Source organism: Diaphorina citri, unplaced genomic scaffold (genome assembly GCF_000475195.1).
Source record: "Diaphorina citri unplaced genomic scaffold, Diaci psyllid genome assembly version 1.1 scaffold142, whole genome shotgun sequence".
NCBI lineage: Eukaryota > Metazoa > Arthropoda > Insecta > Hemiptera > Psyllidae > Diaphorina > Diaphorina citri.
In genome coordinates this window covers 101213-123134 of record NW_007377579.1, presented here as the reverse complement: position 1 = coordinate 123134, position 21922 = coordinate 101213, and the positions used below count along the sequence as shown (strand labels likewise).

At 35.6% G+C, this 21922-nt stretch overlaps 1 protein-coding gene across 1 annotated transcript; it reads left to right on the top strand.

Annotated features, from left to right (window-relative positions):
• Nucleotides 1-10538: 10538 nt before the first annotated feature.
• On the top strand, nucleotides 10539-21365 carry LOC103504949 (mucin-2). The gene is made up of 3 exons (XM_026820379.1): nucleotides 10539-10590; nucleotides 10920-11687; nucleotides 20348-21365. Exons 1-3 carry the CDS (start codon nucleotides 10539-10541, stop codon nucleotides 20929-20931), a joined length of 1404 nt encoding a protein of 467 aa, XP_026676180.1. The 3' UTR covers nucleotides 20932-21365.
• Nucleotides 21366-21922: the final 557 nt, after the last annotated feature.

Here is a 21922-nt window from a genome sequence, read left to right as displayed (position 1 = left end):
CAAGGTTATTTTACTTCTGAAATTAGTGATGAATGTTATTTTACTTCTGAAATTAGTGAGGTTATTTCTCTTCTGAAATTATTACCGGCCTCCGATGTGTACGTTCAAACCTCGAACACAGAACTAATAACGGGCGACGGTATATTCTGTTTGTCCATCCTAAAACTAAAGGTTACTCATAAATTAAGCAAAAGGTCTGCCAGAACCAGTTCTGTTTTCGTTCATTAGAATAAAAACAAGTCCGCTGCAATTACTTTAAATGAACATAAACATGCGGCATGTCACCACATAGAGTTGACCAAGGGGTTATGTTCCGGGCGTGAGGCCTGCGTAGCACCTGGACATCAAACAGGCATTTAGCATTTTAATTATAATAATAATAATAATAATAATAATAATAATAATAATAATAATAATAATAATAATAATAATATATTCCCACTATATAGCCATTAGTCAAAACTCACAAAGAAATTTACCAAATTCGCCGGTTTTGTACAGAACAAAAGAAATTGGATTATTCATTCTTAGATATCTTTTTTTTTTTCCTTTTTTTTTAACTTTTCGCCAAAACGAAAACTTTCATGAAGAAAAACGACCGTTTGCACCTTACCACGAGGTTTCTTCTAACGAGAAAGCGCTTTGTCAACGTCCAAGTCGGAAATGGGAAATGCTATCCGCACATAAGCCAGAAAAATATACTCTCCTGAGACATAAAACAAAAGTTCAACCTGCACAGTTATAGCCATTTTCTCCTGTACGTATAAATATTTCAGCTCTCCAATTATTTATTCTTTCAGAAAAAGTTAACGCTTTTGCAGTTTATTTTCTATCCGTTTATTCATCTGTTGTGCATTTTCTACGATATTCCACATTTTTGCCAGGAGCGCGTGGTAACTCTGATGGTCACCGTCGCGCGTCGTCGTACAGCGTTGCTTAACCTAAGTGATCTATCAGGAAATGGTAAATTATCTTGTTGTTATCCAGCTGGTTGCTAAGATATTTGAAAGTAGTCCAATAAAAAGTGTTTGGATGTATTGTGATCCTATTGGGTCTCTTCTCTTCAAAATATCTCATCTTATTTTTACATGACAATTTCCAGAATGGTACTAAAATTCCCTCGCTCTATTCTAACCAAATTAAGATTTCCCGTTTCTCCCTTATGATACCTACTCGTAGGTAACACACATAGGGGGACATTGGGTGGTATTGTAGCTTTAGATATTAAGCTCGAATCCCACACGACCCTGGGAATAATATAATTGGCTTTACATTTTGCATTTCCAAGTTGAGCCATACTTCATGTAGGAGTAGGAGTACATTATCATGGTGAGTAGCAGTAGCACTAGAATGAAATGTAGGATGGCTCCACTCACACTTCACAGGCATTATTCTCTCCCAGATATGAAATCCTCTAGCCGAAATAAAATGTAAAATAAATGAGGTATATTCTACTCTAATGAATTTCTAGGGAGCACAACACTGAGAAAACTTTTAAAATCAAATATGGAGAGAGAAAGAATAAGTTTTTCGTTCACAAAATTTTATAGAAAGAGAAGAAAAGAAAAAGAAGGGCAACTAATACAAGAGAGAGAAAAGAGAAAACTTTGTAGAGTTGGGAGAGAGAGTGAGGGATGAGGCGGTGCTAAATATAATTATTTGGAAGTCACTCATTATGAAAACCCTTTTGCTTTTGTCCCATGGAAGTATGGAGAGTTTTCAGCTTTTACTTGAAATCTTCTTCCTACTTTTCTACTTAAAATTTTCCTTCTTATTTTCAACATAAAAATAAAGAGAAGAGAGGACAAACCAGGGACGCAAATGTTCTCCAAGTTACATAAAACTTTGTTTCGTGCGTTTTTTTCTTCTTCTTCCTCAAATGTAACCGGGGAGGTTGAACGTATTATTTTTCGGACGCAATCGTCCAGAAAATTGTGGTGAAAAAGTTCATCTCATCTTTCAAAAATGTTGAAAATCAGGGGAACAGTGGATAAGTTTGAGAAAAAAAGATATAGAGGTAGGTATTAGACTTTTAAAATCTTGTATTTGAGGGGTGGTGTACACTTTATCATCATTCCAATACAACGTCTGGAATCAGCTAGTAAAAAAAAGCTTAAGAAAAAAAGAACTTGGATTATTTTCAAAATAACCTAACTCGTAATAGATTCAAGCCAAGTCCTTTAGTTCTTCTGTGTTCACTGTAACATTTATTGTTGCTATAGTACGAAGAAAGCGCGAAAGGACTTGCTACACAAAAGAGAATTTCGCACCTCCACTAAAACTCCTCCGCATCTATTCTTGCCTCTATATTAGTCTTGATTCAGTGAAACTTACAGAACGCTCATCTCATTGGTTCTCAGTCATACATGAAATCTCTTATCTTTCCATGTTCCCGCAAAACTTTACCCACAAAGATAACAGATAATTTGTTCAAGAACTGTTCATTTAAAATTTTACTCCGTGATACTTCTTGGTGTTTGGAAAACTCGAATCCGAAAGATCCGTTTCGAACGCAAAATCTCGGAAATTTTATCTCGAGATTTTTTGAGAGGTTTGAGTTCATTTTGGGAATGGCTTTTTTTTGTTTTGTGTGTGGCGAAGAATTTGCCTCTTCATATTGATTCCAAGCACGAAAAGAAATAAAATAGCTGCTATTACAAGGAAAACTCGAATCCGAAAGATCCGTTTCGAACGCAAAATCTCGGAAATTTTATCTCGAGATTTTTTGAGAGGTTTGAGTTCATTTTGAGAATGGCTTTTTTTTTGTTTTGTGTCTGGCGAAGAATTTGCCTCTTCATATTGATTCCAAGCACGAAAAGAAATAAAAAAGCTGCTATTACAGTAGTTTATTTCCATTTAGATTGGAATTTCATGAATATAATTTGCCTCTCATGTAGATCATCAATTTCTGGAATGATTAAAATTTTCGTAGAGGCCTAGTGCGTGTTGCTCCGGCCTCAGTTTAACCTTACCTTGGGATTACTTATTAAGTATCTATCTATATATTATACATCATTTTAAGTCGTCCAGAAAATTGTGGTGAAAAAGTTCATCTCATCTTTCAAAAATGTTGAAAATCAGGGGAACAGTGGATAAGTTTGAGAAAAAAAAAAGATATAGGTAGGTATTAGACTTTTAAAATCTTGTATTTGAGGGGTGGTGTTCAGTTTATCATCATTCCAACACAACGTCTGGAATCAGCTTGTAAAAAAAAGCTTAAGAAAAAAAGAACTTAGATTATTTTCAAAATAACCTGACAAAAAAAAAAGAAGAAAAAGAAGAAGATTGGGTTTTTAAAAAAAACTTTAAATAACTTTTGGTTTTTTTTTTTTTTTTTTTTTTTTTGACAATACTTTCTTTATTTTATTTTGAACATTTTAAATTACAATTAGGTAAATACAATAAATTGAAAAATAGGGGAAAAAATGGGATGAAACTCACGACAAATGGGACGTTCCCATTTGTCGGCCTTTAGACTGTTCATTCACTTGTTCAAATACCAACCACGCACGACGTTTAACTCCATTGATTGGTTAAAATTTAGCCGGTCCAAACTTGGCAAAGGCAATAGAATTATCCTCTTTTTTCACTCCATCTCCTTCACCACAGCTCTCTGTCTTTCCTTCGTCTGTGGTACAGTACCAGGGGCCGAGTGGGTTCGCTTGTTACTCTCCTTCCTCTTCTGTTTGGATCGAATAGCGCGATGTTCAGCTTGCGCGTTGTAAATATGACGCGGGACTTGTCTGTGCCGCGCGATGCGTCGAATTTGCGGGTGGTGGGCGTACTTCTGCTTAAGAGATTCCGAGTAATCCAGAGCCTGACGCTGCTTGTTGTTTACGTAACCTGAGGAAAAGGGAGCAATGGGTATGATTATGAGACAAGGGAGCAATGGGTAATGGATAAGGGAAGTATTGTGTCTCTTCTCGCCCATCTGATGAGAGGCATACTACGGGATGGGCATGCTACGACACAGACCACAAGAGTCCAATGTAGCAGTTGTTTCATCGCTACGAAATAAAAACGGCGGTGAAACACTCATCTTAAAAAAAAAAAGAGCTGCTCCCGGAGTACTTCACGACTTGATCGAAAGGTTTCAGTAGTGAAAGTTTTTCTACCTGATTCTCCTTTTGTCCTTTTAACATCGGTTGTAGCATCCCAGTATCTATCTCGATAGATAGCCATTATAGAAAAGGTTCAGATGGCCCGGAAAATGCTCAAACCAGTATTGAAAACTTCAACATCTGGCTCCCACTCGATGAAAATCGAACGAGTAACCCTTGACCATTTGAAATTCAGGTAGAATTTTCAATATTTCCAAAAGGGAAATGAAATTCCATATTAGAAATCAGGCTGAGATCCGCCCTTATTCGAGGGGTAAATCCCTTATGTAAATGCGGACCTATGGTCAGTTTCCATTTTTATTTTATTGAACAAAGGGCACAATAGTTTTAACCCTTCTGAATTTCAAAGGCTGATTGAATTATTTGCTTTTGGATTATTTTCTGTAATGGGCTACTTATTTTAAGCCTGTTTCCCATTGTTCTTATTCAGATTGATTTTTTTTTATTTTTTATTTTTTATAATAATTGGACATTTCGATTATTTTTAGTCTTGTAGGGATTCTGCCGCGGGACTTTCTGTAGATAGAAATCTTTTCTGGGCCATATTAGACACCTACATCGGAATCTGGGGAATCGAAAGCAATACCTTTCACTCGGAAAGAAAGCTCTGGACCAACTGGGCTCCAAAACATTTTCATCTTGTAATAGATAATGGACTAACTTTACCTCTAAATTTTCACAGTGAACATCTCCATTCTAATATGTAAAAATCTTTTTAATAAAAAAGTACAAAATCCTGTGCCATTATTTCGTCGAGAAAAGATTTTCAAATATAGCTGAAAGGCTTACGAAATCCCCAATAGGTACATTCTTCAACGGGAAAGGAAATACTCGGGAGATTTGGGTAGAGTTATTTCTATGCACCTTACTTTGACATCAGTTGGCGGTTTTTAGATAAAAATTAACGACGCTCCTTTTTCATTCCATTTTTCGTGTTTTCTAATTCTACCTTGTTTCCAAAACAATGGGGACGGATTCTCCTTCTTTTTGCTCTCTGCTCTTGAACTTTGTGTCCTGGAATACGTGGGGGTTTCGGGTAGGTAATTCACAAACTTCACACTTACCTATTTTCGTAGAATCTTAACCCATCCTTTAAGGCTATTTGCCCCTACACCTAAGCCTCGGAGTGGACTTTTTGTGTATGCATTCACACTTTTGTGTATCACACTAACCTATAGGTACTCAGTTTATTTGTGTATAGTTACTCTATTAGGTAATAGGTAATTGATGGGTAATACGACAACATACGACAACCATGTTGTCGTATTACCCATCAAGTCTACCGCGGCTGTTCTACTACCTAACCTCTTCTGGGCTTTCAAGATAGCAACGAGTGTCCATGATAAAGTAAGTCTAACCCTGTTTCATTAATTAAGAGATCTAACAATTCTAAAATTTGTCTATGGAACATCCACTTCTGTTTTCTGTTGCATGTTTTTGGACAGATGAATAGTTTTTGAGGTAGTTGCAAATAGTGCCCGAGCTCCAGGTTCTAATGAGATGGGTAAGTGTACTCTTCACCTCCAGCTACCACCGCGGCACCACCACTACCAGAAGAACAAAGCAAACGCAAAGAAAGGAAGAGAAAGCGAGACCAACAAGAAACCAAGAGGAGAAAGTGTTTTGAGAAAAGTAAGGAAGTGGAAGTGTGATAAATAAAACAAGAATATAGCGAAACCGCAAAGTACATAAAGAAAAGATGGCGGCGGACACAAGTGAAAAAGAAAAAGGGTTTTCAGTAATAAGGGAAGTTGTGGTCACCTCACAGTAGAAGTGTTACCCCTAAAAAATAAAAAGTTTCAACTAAGAAGATATTTTACAAAATTCACGCTCTTTCAAGTTTCTGTGCTCGGAAATAAGTTTTTTGATAAAGTTAAGGAGGTCCCCGCATACTCTTTTCCCCCCGAACGAAAAATTTAACAGAGTCAAAAAGTTGTATTTCCATTTTAAAAATTCTCTCTCCCCCAACCCCCCCTATCTCTCCTTCTCCTTTTCTCGGGCTTGTCAATGGGAAAATATATTCAAAATTTTAGTTAAAATATTCGGATCTTGATGTAAAGTTATACAAATAATGTAGTTTGAGATAAAATGAGACATCCCTCTGAAAACCCAAATGAAGGAAAGAAAAGTGGAAAGATTGATTTCCTGTAAAATCAGGAGAATAATCACTTGAATAAAACCAGGAAATTACCTACAGATGAAAATGTCAAATAAATGCATACATACTTACGTATACTTTGTACCAATAGGTAGGTACTTTGTACCTACCCAAGAGTAGGTAGTTAGGTACCTTATCCTATAAAAATGCTAATATTAAAATAAAATTATAGGACAATACCATGTAGGTAATGTTGTAATAAAATAATATTTATTATAGCATAAAAAGATCAAAACACATGAAAAAAATGCTGGCTTTGTACACAAACAAGGGTCAGAAAAAAAAGAACATCACAGGTACATTTTTATTACATTTTTTTTTTTCTCCTTCATTTTTTGTCAATATTGCCAGTTCTCGGCTTTCATTTTGAAAATTGATCCGGGGGCAAAAAACCCCTTTGACTCTAAACTCCCAAGTTTCGAACTTTATTTTGAATATTGGGTCCAGGTTTTATTAAAAATCTCAAATTTATCTTGACAGAAACTTTAAATTAAATTGAAAATTGGAATTTTCTGATCAAGAAGTACGAGTATTAATATTTTTTTTCTATTGAACTGAAATACTGAATTAGGAAATCAATGGTGAAAATTCCAGGTATTCCTGAAATGATTGCTGCCTCCGGTGACAAAATTAGCAATATTAGAAACATACTGCTAATTCTAATATGACCTGCCTATTACCATCACACCAAATTACACATCATAAAGCAAAGTTAACGATCAATAATAAAAAATGATGACAGTTCTCTATCCTGTATAAAAAAGTATATATTTTCCTATACACCTCTTTCAATTCAGACATCTAATAATTCACCGCTACATAACCGCGGGTATTGCCGATGTCGTTCGAATTCCAGAAGTGACATAAAGTAATTTTGTCAGAGGAAGTATTTAAACGTATATTAATTAGTTTTTTAAAATTTTATTGAAAGTGGGACCTAAATCTGAGGTCCCAAACCAATATTGCGTTTTGTGTCCCACCATACAATTTTTTTAATTTGGCAAGATCCGATTCCAATACAATTTTTGATCAAATGGGGTAAATATTTAAATCATGGATCTCAATTCGATTAAGTGCAAATAAAACGACTTTGTAAGAGACCAAGAGATTAAAATCGCTTTTCTGACAACTGATCTTCGACTTTCATTGCTACTCGAATTAAAATATAGAAATCAAAAGTTGCTTTTGTACTGTAACCTAGTTTACCTAGGTACCATATGTTTGAATTCGGAATCAATTACTTTGGGAATTAATTATTTAAATTTGGAAATAAAGTAGGTACAAACAGCGGTCAAGAGCTGGAAAATCTGGGGTAGACAAAATTTACTGTTGGCAATTATCTATTGTTAAATTTACGGGGCGGTTCGAATAGCAGAAGTTAATGGAATAATTTCGTTTGGTGACATTTCTCCTGGTACTTATAACATCTGATCTTTAACAGTTTGCACTAACATTCCGGTTCACTGCGAGTAAATTTGCCTGGTTTAGCCATAAACCGTTATACCCACGGGTATGAGTAACTTCATTTTATGTTTCAATGTCCTGATGTTATCAATTTTTTTTTTTTGCCAACATTTAATTAAAATTAGCAGGTAAATTCTTCTGGTGCTGAGGAAAGAAAAAAATTGCAGTTCAGTACCTACATACTAAATACCTCTACAACAAATTTAATATGCATCTACCAATAATTAATAATTCTTCTAGATATCCCTACAAGTACAATCTACCATTAATATACGTATCAGACGAGTATCGAAAACGAAAGATTAATTTGACAGGAGCGCTAAAAATTCATTAATTTTGTTTCAGATTCTCGTTTGGCTCTCGCAATGGAAACAAGGAGTCAGCGAACTTCATTCTGGCCTTGAGTAAGTCAAGGTTAATTCACACGTGTTTTTAAATCTAAAATCTTCCACCTCGTCTACTTTGGACTAATTTATTTATATGCACCTGGAGTTAGGATAAACAAATCTTGAACGTAAAATTTTATTCAGATTTTCGAGGAAATGGAAACAAGGAGTCAGCGAACTTCATTCTGGCCTTGAGTAAGTCAAGGTTAATTCACACGTGTTTTTAAATCTAAAATCTTCCACTTCGTCTACTTTGGACTAATTTATTTATATGCACCTGGAGTTAGGATAAACAAATCTTGAACGTAAAATTTTAATCAGATTTTCGAGGTAGATGGAATTTGGTGAAATTATGTTGTTGTCGATAATTTGTTTATGCCCGTATGTAAATTTTTGGAGATTTCGAATAATGAATAGATTGTGAATTTGTAAATTCTAAACATGGTATGCAGTATGCACTATTTAAAAGTGCAATCTAAATTATGTAGGTGAGCAGTGAACTTTATGTTTGTAGAAGAAAATTCATTGAGAGGGTCTGTTCCCCTTTGAAAATTTGGTTCAACTGGTGAATGTAGCATGTGTCAATATTTGGTAATTTATTAATTTATTTAATTTTCTATTTCATTTCAGAAATCCCTCACCTTCACCGGATGATCAAGTCAAAGAACCAATAATCGTCGGAGTCCCAGTCCCAGTAGAAAAGTCTGCCCGTCTCCCCAATCAAAACGTCATCTTCCTCGTCCGAAATCCGGGACAATTCCCGAGCGCTATTGAGAAACTAGTGGAGAGAATCCAAAACTACTTCTCATCTTATAACTCTCTCAACGCTCTATCCGAAAAGGAAAGACCAACCCAGAGCAACACCGATCAAGTTTCAACGAAAATAAAGAGTTTGGGAGGTTGAATGTGCTTTGTAGCCTGGAAGACCAATACAAGGTACCTTACGAATGTAACAAGAAATTGCTATGTGTACCTCACCCTTAGTGTGATTGTAAACTTATCTAGATGCTTAAGCAATAGAAAATATTACCTAAATGTCTATCAAATTTTTGAATATGATTTCACGACTTTAATACATACTACTAAACTTATAAATAGGTAATATCTTTTCCTACTATTGAATGTTCCCATAAATCTTAAAGCCCCTACGAATATTAAGGTTATGCTTCTCAACATAAACTATAGAACCGGTTTTAACAAAGCCCGAAATTCAAATAATTATGCAATGTGGAGTGATTGAAAAATCAACATAATTGAAAATTAATTTTATTAGCAAGACAAGTACCTCCTGGAAATTGTTACAAGTTATATTACACGCAATGAAGCGTAAAACCGGTTTCAGTTGCGCCTGGAATTTAAATAACTATGTTACGTGCAATAATCCGAGTGCACAATAAGGTCAAAATTTTATGTACCTATTATTTAGAAGGGGTGATGTTCCCTATAAATAATTAGTCCCGGGGTAGGATCGCAGGCACCTGAATCAGGAGGGGGCAGGGAACCCGGAAAATAGGTAGGTGCGAAAAGGATTATTTTTAATTACCTTTTATTTAAATCATTTGGTATTATGTAGGCTTTTCCACGCAACCAGTAATTTTTCCTTGTTTTCCCTATTAAAGCAAGCGCAAACTATTCCTTCATAAAATTAGATGCTGAAAATACTACACAAATAAATAAATAAATTTAAAAAAAAAAAACGATTTTTCATATTTCAAAATTATTTTAGTGTACCTAATAAAATTGTAGGAATTATTTTGATGAGAATCATGACCACCGTGCCCGTGATCAAAACGTCATCTTCCTCGTCCGAAATCCGGGACAATTCCCGAGCGCTATTGAGAAACTAGTGGAGAGAATCCAAAACTACTTCTCTTCTTATAACTCTCTCAACGCTCTATCCGAAAAGGAAAGACCAACCCAGAGCAATACCGACAAAAAGAACAGCAGTGTTGAAACGCCAAGTAGCACTCCTGAGAGTCCGGTTATCAACCAAGTTCAAGTCCAGCCTTCTCAAAATGGTGCAAGTCCGTCTTTGTCGAAATTTTTGGCTCCAAGTTCTGGACCGGAACAAGTGTATGAGATCCCCATAGGGCCATACATTGTACATGAACCTCCTGAGTTTGTGAACCCTCTTGAGGGAGGTCCAGCCGTGCCCGTGATCATATTTGAGTTTGGACAGCTCTCTTTCTCAGTTGAACAAACGCCTTGAAAATAATCAAGGTATGCAATAAGCCACAAAGCATACAACCGGTTTTAAATGCGCCCCGTGCCCGTGATCATATTTGAGTTTGGACAGCTCTCTTTCTCAGTTGAACAAACGCCTTGAAAATAATCAAGGTATGCAATAAGCCACGAAGCATACAACCGGTTTTAAATGCGCCTGGCATTTTAGATATGATACTTCATGCAATGATTAAGGTGGATACACACCTGCACACTGCACATACTAATCGTAATACAAGCAGGTGTAGGTGTTTTCCTTTCGGAAAACTGACCACTGGAAAATTGACCACTGCTCCATTCAGTTTCTATCCGAGCAGTGGTCAATTTTCCAGTGGTCTGTTTTCCGGATAATTGAATACACCTCGTTTTGATGTCACAAAGAAACAGTTTTACGTACCTACCTGCTCGCAAGTAGGTAGGAACGTAAAATTATTCTATCGAATTTACAGTGCTAAACACTCAATTAAAACTACCTAAATATTAGAAGTTTATGAAGTACCTACCTTCATCCTCATTGAAAATTCCACGTCTAGGCGGGGATTAAACCGGAGCACTCCTGTTTATGAGGCTATTGCTTTGACCACTACGCCACCGGTAGAGCACCAGGAATACCAGACGCGTACTTACCTCCAGTTGATGAAGCTGCTGCGTCTCATCTAAACGAGGTGCATTCTGAAGACGGTCCTTATCAATACCAACCTTCTAGTTCACCGATCTCTCCCTTAGCGGTAACTCTATTGCCACCGTTCGAGTCCGAAGCAGAAAAGGAACCTAATGCCAATGTAGGTTACGTCTATGAGCCACCTTGCTCTACTCCTAAACCTCTGCCTGCAACATATCTGCCACCAGATACAGCGGAACCTAGTGGCAACGAACTTTACGAAACATCTACAAGTCAGACAACACCTTCAACTACTACCACCACAACAACAACAACTACTACTACAACACCCAAACCAATCCCTGTCACATATCTTCCACCGGGAAATGAAGTTGAAGGACCTTATATCTATGAGCCACCAAAAACAACCACTACAACAACTACGACAACAACCACACCTAAGCCTGTCCAAACAAGCGAAGGACCTTATGTGTATGAGCGACCATCTACCACAACCCAAGGGTCACCATGTAGTCAGACAACAACCGAGAGTACCCAGACACCTCCATGTAGAACAACTACAACTACCACTACAACAACTACGACCACTCCAAAACCAACAACTACTCAGTCCACAACTCCGCCATGCCATACTGCCACTACAGTCACACCTCAATGTAATCATGTGAAACCAACAACAACTACAACGCCTAAACCAACTACCCCACCTTGTAATCACACCTAGTTTATTTCCATTTAGATTGGAATTTCATGAATATAATTTGCCTCTCATGTAGATCATCAATTTCTGGAATGATTAAAATTTTCGTGGAGGCCTAGTGCGTGTTGCTCTGGCCTCAGTTTAACCTTACCTTGGGATTACTTATTAAGTATCTATATATTATACATCATTTTAAGACCTAATTTTTGTTCCAAATTATACATATACCTACGTATTCTTGAGATTTCCATATCTTTGAATGACTTGGATCGTTGGTCTATAAACTTGATCGGGCCTTTGGGGGGCCCGTTGCCGCGTTGGGTCCCTTTTTCTGAAGTTCACTGATTCTCTATTATTCTCAATGTCTAAATTCTCTGCGTAGATTTCTCTAGGTAGAAAGCTCATACATGGGTACTTGAAAAAGGTAAGTTGAGAATTTAATCAAATTCGAGACTCACATTTTAAGTAAATACTCATCTACTTTTTAATTTATTCTCTTACCCAAGGGTTAGGAATTCTGTTTCAAGTGTCCCTTATACCTCGTACTTTGAAATTCAGAAATCTTTTTTGTTCATTGAGAACGGAGCAGAGAGGAGAGACAGAGTTGGAGTGGTTTCCTTTTAATTATACAAACAGAGAAAAGAGTAGAAAGGTGAAGTTTTCATTTAGAACTCGGGGTGGACAAAGGCGGTGGACTCCACCCTCTTTTTCATATTTCTAATCTTTTCCTCTTTTTGAACTAAAAGAGAAGGGGGGCGTACTTGTGTAATTTTTGAAGTGATTCATCTGAAGAACCGGTGGCTCTGTGAAACGCCAAGAAATGTAGACTTTCCTGAGAGACACTCGTTTTTGTTGGATTAGACAAGTTGGCTGTCTAAAATGTGATGAATTTCTAGAAAAAAATATGTATTAGGTACATATCAGAAAGAGACACTCGTTTTTGTTGGATTAGACAAGTTGGCTGTCTAAAATGTGATGAATTGCTAGAAAAAAATGTATTAGGTACATATCAGAAAGGCATCTTTGTCTAGTATTCGCAAGATCCACTGCTATGCTACTACAAAAATCCTTAAAAACCACAAATTTCAAACTTCTTGACCGGCAGACCATCACCTCAATAGATCCATTAGAATAGGTGTAGCCCCTGGTTAGGTACTCTGGAATACTTACTACACACACAGGTCCTAAGATAGGAAATTCATTTCATCTTTGAGAGAAAACATGTCCAAAGAAATAAAATAGCTGCTATTACAATCAACGTCCAAAGGTGGCAAAAATGAAATTAACATTTCAAAAAATACACAAACAACACTTTCAATAGATCACAACTTACTTCACACTAAACGGATGATTATTTATACGAGTACCTATATTGATCACTTGCCACACTATCTATTTGTCACTTTCCACAGACCTACTCTATCCATTGAAACAAACCAAAATTTCAGTTTTCTAAACTGCATACGATGTAAAATAGAACATCCTAGCATACACGTTCTACTAGACTGAGGTCGGTATAATTAAAATGCTAAATGCCTGTTTGATGTCCAGGTGCTACGCAGGCCTCACGCCCGGAACATAACCCCTTGGTCAACTCTATGTGGTGACATGCCGCATGTTTATGTTCATTTAAAGTAATTGCAGCGGACTTGTTTTTATTCTAATGAACGAAAACAGAACTGGTTCTGGCAGACCTTTTGCTTAATTTATGAGTAACCTTTAGTTTTAGGATGGACAAACAGAATATACCGTCGCCCGTTATTAGTTCTGTGTTCGAGGTTTGAACGTACACATCGGAGGCCGGTAATAATTTCAGAAGAGAAATAACCTCACTAATTTCAGAAGTAAAATAACCTTGATCACTAATTTCAGAAGTAAAATAACCTTGATCACTAATTTCAGAAGTAAAATAACCTCTTGATCACTAATTTCAGAAGTAAAATAACCTCTTGATCACTAATTTCAGAAGTAAAATAACCTCTTGATCACTAATTTCAGAAGTAAAATAACCTCTTGATCACTCATTTCAGAAGTAAAATAACCTTGATCACTATTAATTTCAGAAGTAAAATAGCCTCACTAATTGGGGTCGTAAGGGTAATCAGAAAGTAAAAATTTCTCGTTTCGATTTTCAGAACTTTTACTATTTTTGGGCAAATTCATTCAAAATAAAACCTTAGTATTCAACTTGGAAAAGGAAAGTAAAAAGGTAAAGAAGAAATTGACATCTCCACCAATATACGAGTAGGTATTCAATGTTTTCAATATCTACAAAGGTGAGTAGTACTTTTTCCAACAATATTCCTACTTCAAGTAGTGAATTTCATTGTTAAAGGAGAATCTACTGATAGATACCTATAGTTGATAGGTTGGTCCTACATATTATTGTCATAATTTTCATCGCCGCCATACGAATTTTACTCCAGAAATTTAATCTGTAACTCTAGACGACAAAGTTTTTCCAGAAGGAAAAAGGTTTCAAAAACAGAAGGTAAAGAGGTTGGTTACTATAGAAACCCTATGCATGTATAACATAATGTGTGTAAAGTATTCATATATGAAAATGTTAATATCTCGCAAATTTCACGTTTTCAAATTGGAAATCAAATAAAAGATACTCCAGAGTTCCAGAATGAAACCTGAGCTAGCCAGTGTCGTGTGCACGAGCCCTTGAACTTTCAGAAGTCTAAAGCTGTGTCCACACATAGTCGATGCAGTCAATAGATCGTCGACTCCATTGATGTCGACCGAAACCGTCCACACTGCCTCGACAACATAGATTCACCTCGTCGATCGAGTCGATCCGTCGACCATGTGTGGACAGAGCTTGAGACTTTTAGAAATGTTAACTAGCTACCTGTAGAATTTGATATTAGTGTTAAACTAAGAGTTATGTACACATAGACGTCAAATTTGAAGTACCTATAACCATGAAAAAGGCAAAAGGTAAGTGAAATTCCGTTCTGTTGGAGTTACGATCATGAGAAAAGGGACAAAGTAGCTCCTGAAAATTCCCTTCCTAATGGCTATCTATCGAGATAGATACTGGGATGCTACAACCGATGTTAAAAGGACAAAAGGAGAATCAGGTAGAAAAACTTTCACTACAGAAACCTTTTTCCTTCTGGAAAAACTTTGTCGTCTAGAGTTACAGATTAAATTTCTCGAGTAAAATTCGTATGGCGGCGATGAAAATTATGACAATAATATGTAGGACCAACCTATCAACTATAGGTATCTATCAATAGATTCTCCTTTAACAATGAAATTCACTAGTTGAAGTAGGAATATTGTTAGAAAAAGTACCTACTACTAACCTTTGTAGGTATTGAAAAGAAACATTGAATACCTACTCGTATATTGGTGGAGATGTCAATTTCTTCTTTACCTTTTTACATCCTTTTCCAAGTTGAATACTAAGGTTTTATTTTGAATTAATTTGACCAAAAATAGTAAAAGTTCTGAAAATCGAAACGAGAAATTTTTACTTTCTGATTACCCTTACGACCCCAATCAGTGAGGCTATTTTACTTCTGAAATTGCGAGATATTAACATTTTCATATATGAATACTTTACACACATTATGTTATACATGCATAGGGTTTCTATAGTAACCAACCTCTTTACTTTCTGTTTTTACAACAAATTTTACAGACACTCGTTTTTGTTGGATTAGACAAGTTGGCTGTCTAAAATGTGATGAATTGCTAGAAAAAAATGTATTAGGTACATATCAGAAATGCTATTACAATCAACGTCCAAAGGTGGCAAAAATGAAATTAACATTTCAAAAAATACACAAACAACACTTTCAATAGATCACAACTTACTTCACACTAAACGGATGATTATTTATACGAGTACCTATATTGATCACTTGCCACACTATCTATTTGTCACTTTCCACAGACCTACTCTATCCATTGAAACAAACCAAAATTTCAGTTTTCTAAACTGCATACGATGTAAAATAGAACATCCTATCACAACTTACTTCACACTAAACGGATGATTATTTATACGAGTACCTATATTGATCACTTGCCACACTATCTATTTGTCACTTTCCATAGACCTACTCTATCCATTGAAACAAACCAAAATTTCAGTTTTCTAAACTGCATATGATGTAAAATAGAACATCCCAGCATACACGTTCTACTAGACTGAGGTCGGTATAATTAAAATGCTAAATGCCTGTTTGATGTCCAGGTGCTACGCAGGCCTCACGCCCGGAACATAACCCCTTGGTCAACTCTATGTGGTGACATGCCGCATGTTTATGTTCATTTAATTCACCGCTAGTTTTTCATAATCCTTCATTTATTTTGTACCTGAACGAGAATCCCGTGAGATTTTTTTCAAAGGGTTGCATAATACAGTGTGAGCAAAAGTTTTGGAAACAGCTAAATACTGAAAACTTTTGTCCTGAAGACCATTTTTGGGTCTTGAAGACCATTAAACTCGAGAATTTTCATTCCCAAGTTCAATAAATATTAGTGGATGTGCCAAAGGTCCTACATTTTTTCTTTTTCCTAAAAGAATAGCAAATAAAATCTAATGTTTGTGTTTCTTTCATACAAAGTTTTTTTCCATCTTGAATGTTACATTCTTCAAATCAATTTTGAGTAATTGCTACCTAGTAGCTTATTTCTATTTTGAAATGAATTTATTAGCGAAGAGTAGCAGAACCAATTTATAGAATACAAGTTATTCAGATAAAGAAATTTCATTATTTTGGTTCAATAGAAAAGGATTTAGAACCATAGGTAGTTTATCTTAGTTTATGGTTTATCTTACCTTGACAATCCTGGTCCATTAACAGTGTAACGTCCTTAATACACGTGGAATTCCAAAGAACAGGTATTGAAAAATTCCGGAATTTACGAACTTTAAAAAAATACACATGAAATGACGTCTGTGAAATTATGTCTTTGTCTTTTTTTATGTACATTCAAGTCATTCAAGTATAAATAGAACAATTTCATTTGATTCAATTCAATAGGTACCATTGAAAAATTGAATCGTAAACTAATCTTTTTTTTAATAGATGAATTTTTCAATTATTAAATTTTCCCTAGTTCCTCTGTAGAAAAATCTACAATGTTCCGCCTAGCTGTTCCTCAAATTTCCGCTCACACTGTAATCTCATCCCTCAATTTTCAATGTGGATGATACAAAATGATCACTGGATGTGTTATAAAATTCCTATTTTAGTTGCATTGTACCTAGAGTAGAATATTATAGGCTTGCTATTTCGAAAAGGGTGAATTATTTACATTTCTAGGTCTACGACTCAGGTGAGATGCTTTGTAAACACTCTTCAGAAATTGATTTTTTAAAAAAAAGCTAAATAATTGTACCTAATTTTTTTTTTTTTTATGTTGTGACTGAGTGTGTCATAACAACGGATTATAATAGATATGACATTACGTCTTGTTCAGTTGGCTGAAATTACCAAAAACTAGCACTCTGGGGTATTTTGCTATTTTTATAATACTCGTAGGTATCTTGTCTATTCAATGTCAGCAATTTGTAAACTTTCAGAAGCCGGACCATTCATTAAAAATGGTTCAGAGTTCATCTTTGGAATATTGGTTTCACTATATCACTATGAAGAATTACAAAATTCCTAATTATGACGGAATCTTGACGACCTTAACCTTAGAATGTCTGAACGACAAGCAAGCACGGAACTTTTTGGAAAACGCGAGACTTTCTACATAGAATCACATTTTAATGACTGAATACATATATACTTTATTTGTAATAATAATTGTTACAATTGAGTTTTGTGGTTGGCTAGAAAACAAATTACCATTAACATGAAGATAATAAAGGAATTTCAATGGTGTCAAGCATAAATGCTTGTCACAAATGTCGTTCCCTGCTTAATGCACCACGCTAAATTTTATGACCTAACTTGGACTCGAACCACCAACCTCCAGATCCGAAGTCCATTAACCACTACACCACTGAGGTTGGTAACATGTTGACAAATTAAAAGGATCACATTTCGCTCCAGCACACACAGCATCCACATTCAACAGGACATTTCAAATCCTGTGACATTTCTGACCTGTGGTAAAGAGAAAACTAGTTTCTGTGTTTTCAGGGAGATGTTCTAGGAACAGGTTGAAGCTCTCAGATACAAAGGTTGATCTGTACAGCATCCCCTCTCATCTTGATTTAACCCGATGACCTCTGGGTTCATGTTAAATGATCCGCGCTGGGTCAATCCGTGGTCAAATGATTTGTTTGTTCAACAATTTTGTAGGAATGTGAAGAAAAGGGTTAACTAGGTTGACCTTTTGATACTAGCAGGATTTTCTTTCTCCTTTGAGGATTTATTAAGGTGAGACAAATAATAAGAAAATGTCGTGAATGAATAATGGGTCTTTATAGTACAGAACAGAATGGAATGTATGTTTACCAAGTCGCGGGTTCAATTCCTACCCGGGGGCGGATTTTGTCCTCAACAGATAAGGTTCGTTCTGGGAACGGCTGGCTTTCTCCTATCCTGTCTTCCTTCTCTCTTCGCTTTTGGGACGATAAGACCTTAGCAGTTACAATTCCCGCTATCAAACCTCTTAAAAATAAAGAAATTTCTCCTAGGTACTTCTCAATTTTAAGAATTACCCCAAACTTCGTCATTGAAGTGATTGATCCCAAACTTGCTCCACCCAAAATGTATACTCATCGAGATCCCCCAATGTAACTTCGCCTCTGATCTTGAAGTGTTTGTTCCGCCAAAAATTTATACACATCGCGATCCCCAATGGAATCTTCGCCACTGGCACACACAAAGTACCGTCACATGTCATCCAACTTCACCGGTTTATGAAACAACTTCTCTCCTCTATCAGAATGTAGATGCTAGAATGTTAATAGTTCTAGCGGAGATTCAGTAGGGCTAAAGTTGGACTCAGTCTCAAGTTCAAGCTCACAGCTCAATGTTTTGATTTTCAAGCATGGTGCCCAAGTGCGGAAGTTTGGTTTTGTTTGTAAGTACTCCGAAGATCTATTTTTCTTATATGCAAAATATAAGAAAAAAAAAATTAAAAAGTATCAACAGAAGCCTTTTAAAAATTAAAAAGTATCAACAGAAGTAAAAACACTTTGGTTTTGGCAAAATTGAGCCTTCATGTATTTATCATTATGATTATACATATTTATAGCAAATGGTAGATATTATAATAGATGGTCCTTTATTTTACAATTATAACTTTTTATTACCAGTTAGTTACAATAGTGTTGTTACTTTCTATTTGTTTAATTGTATTCATAACCGCGGGTATTGCCGATGTCGTTCGAATTCCAGAAGTGACATAAAGTAATTTTGTCAGAGGAAGTATTTAAACGTATATTAATAAGTTTTTTAAAATTTTATTGAAGGTGGGACCTAAATCTGAGGTCCCGCACCAATATTGCGTTTTGTGTCCCACCATACAATTTGGTTGCTGTTTCTATTTCTAGTTCTAGGTACATTGTACTTACTGTTCTAGGTTCTAATCTCGTGTATTTGGTATTGCACGTTATCGTCATAGGAATTCCTTCATGTTAGGTATATTTGTAGATGTCAAATTGGACATTCTTTAATACATACCTAGGTAGCTCTGTATATAAGTTTCTTCAAATTGTCTTTGGTCTCAGTCGCACCTATAAATTGAAGTCATGAGGAAACAACAAATTCCATAACAATTTTATTTCATGTTAAAACTTGGCCTGACGCACTACCGTGCTTCTACATATTAGTCAACTTTCACTAATTACTTTTTCATCCCACCACACCCCCCCGGAAATTCCTATTAAAGTTAAATTTAGGAAATAAGAAGAATAATAAGAAGTACGAATAGTGAAAAAAGAAAAGTAAATAATAGCAATTTTATCAATAATACCCATGATCTTAGGTCCTTAGAAAACACTACGGGAGAAGACTTTAGTATTTATTTATAATTTTAGATGTTCTATGAAATAAAATTGTTGACATAATTTTATGGAAATTTATTAAATTGGTACCTAATATGTATTTTGTTCATTTATCACCCCCCCGGAAATTCCTATTAAAGTTAAATTTAGGAAATAAGAAGAATAATAAGAAGTACGAATAGTGAAAAAAGAAAAGTAAATAGTAGCAATTTTATCAATAATACCCATGATCTTAGGTCCTTAGAAAACACTACGGGAAAGACTTTAGTATTTATTTATAATTTTAGATGTTCTATGAAATAAAATTGTTGACATAAAATTGTTGACATAATTTTATGGAAATTTATTAAATAGGTACCTAATATGTATTTTGTTCATTTATAAGCATCAGTCTCTTATTGTTTTAAAGTTTTAAGCTACAGATTTAAATACATAATTATTTCAATTGGTTATTTAGAAAACGTAGGTAGATACCTACCTACCAAATACAACAAAAGTTCAACTGACGCTCATTTTTACCGGCGAGATTTTTGAATATTTCACCAAGATACAAACGACTTTGAATAAACATAAGTTTAACTCAGGTACCTAGGTATCTATTTATCTCTCATCAGTAAGAGGAATTAAACTCGAAAAATTGACGAAGGAAACTTTTCTACAAACTGCAATGTCAACTACTCAGTCCACAACTCCGCCATGCCATACTGCCACTACAGTCACACCTCAATGTAATCATGTGAAACCAACAACAACTACAACAACGCCTAAACCAACTACCCCACCTTGTAATCACACCACAACAACGACAACTACAACAACACCTAAACCAACCCCACCACCTTGTAAGCACACTACTACAACAACAACACCTAAACCAACCACACCACCTTGTAAGCACACTACAACAACAGAAAAACCAACTACAACCATTTGCAACCATACGAAACCAGCAACAGAACCATCTTGGAGTTACCTACCTCCTCACAAGGATACGACACCTCCGAATTATTACCTCCCACCTTCAACGTCTAAACCAACACCACCTTGTAATCACTTAAAACCAGAAACTACAAAACCAACTACAACCGGTTGTAACCATGGCAAACCTACGGATCCATCTTGGAGTTATCTACCTCCACATAAGGATACAACACCTCCAAACTATTACCTACCACCTTCTACACCTAGACCGGTGTATTACCCCTATCAGGAGAATCCTGATTATGATCAGCCTCAGAATCACATTCATATTCATTTTCGACCGCTTTTCCGTCATCATACCAAGAAGTTCTTGTACCCTCTGAAACGTTTTCTTGGTCTTGCCTAAGACTGTTTTCAGCTCAAAATCTCTATCGTACTTATAAGAACTCAAAGATATACGAGTATTATGTACCGAGGTTCGGAGTCAGCCATCAATAAGTCGTCGTATCGACAGGATCTTGAACGTACTCGTATGGTTAGAAAAACCACTTATGTTGTGAGCTTTAAAAGGGCAAAGTTACAAATTTTGGTTTATGCCGCAGAGCTTTTGAATGCATATTTTTGAGAATTTGGCGACATTTTACTTAATGGTAACTTGTACGTACCAATATCGCAATATCCTTCACTTGATATTCAAGCTATTAGTGCAATAATATTTTATGTAAAGAGGTAGAGGTAATGCCTAATTATTGTGTAGGTATATTCTATGTTACTATTACTACTTAAAAATATACTTGTTTCTATATTACCTTTTTTTATTTATTATATTTTGTAAATATATTTTACACATACGTACTAAAATTTTAAATAGGAAAATCTCCAGTTATTTCGAACCTTCCTTCTTCTTGGGAGTGGTAGGGTTTTCAGGTATACACTTTTATTACAAGAAAGGGTTCGAAAATCCTTCGCAGGAACAATCCAACTTCATCTTTCTGATACGCACATTATACCTTTATCTGAGCTCCAATGTTTCTGATAAATTTCACAATTTTCCGAAACCAAGTTTTTACTTTTTACATACATTTTCTTATCTTCGCCAAAGCGCTTTAGATAAAAGTTGAAGTTTTGCAAGTACAAAGTAAATGAGCAGTAATTAAGAGCGAAGATGGAAGCACGTCCGGCTAGCATGTGCCAGCACTACCGCTGTACCTACTCATCCTTATCCCTTGTAAAACATATTCCCAGGAAAACTTGAGTGGGGACAAAAAAGAGGCCATGTTCTACTTTACTGTGGGTAAAAAGTTTCGCCCGAGCATGGAAGGCTTCAGTGTTATTTATAATGGTTTTCTGATATGCTGAAAGTTTGTGGTGTGTCTGATTTGTAGGCAGTTTATGAT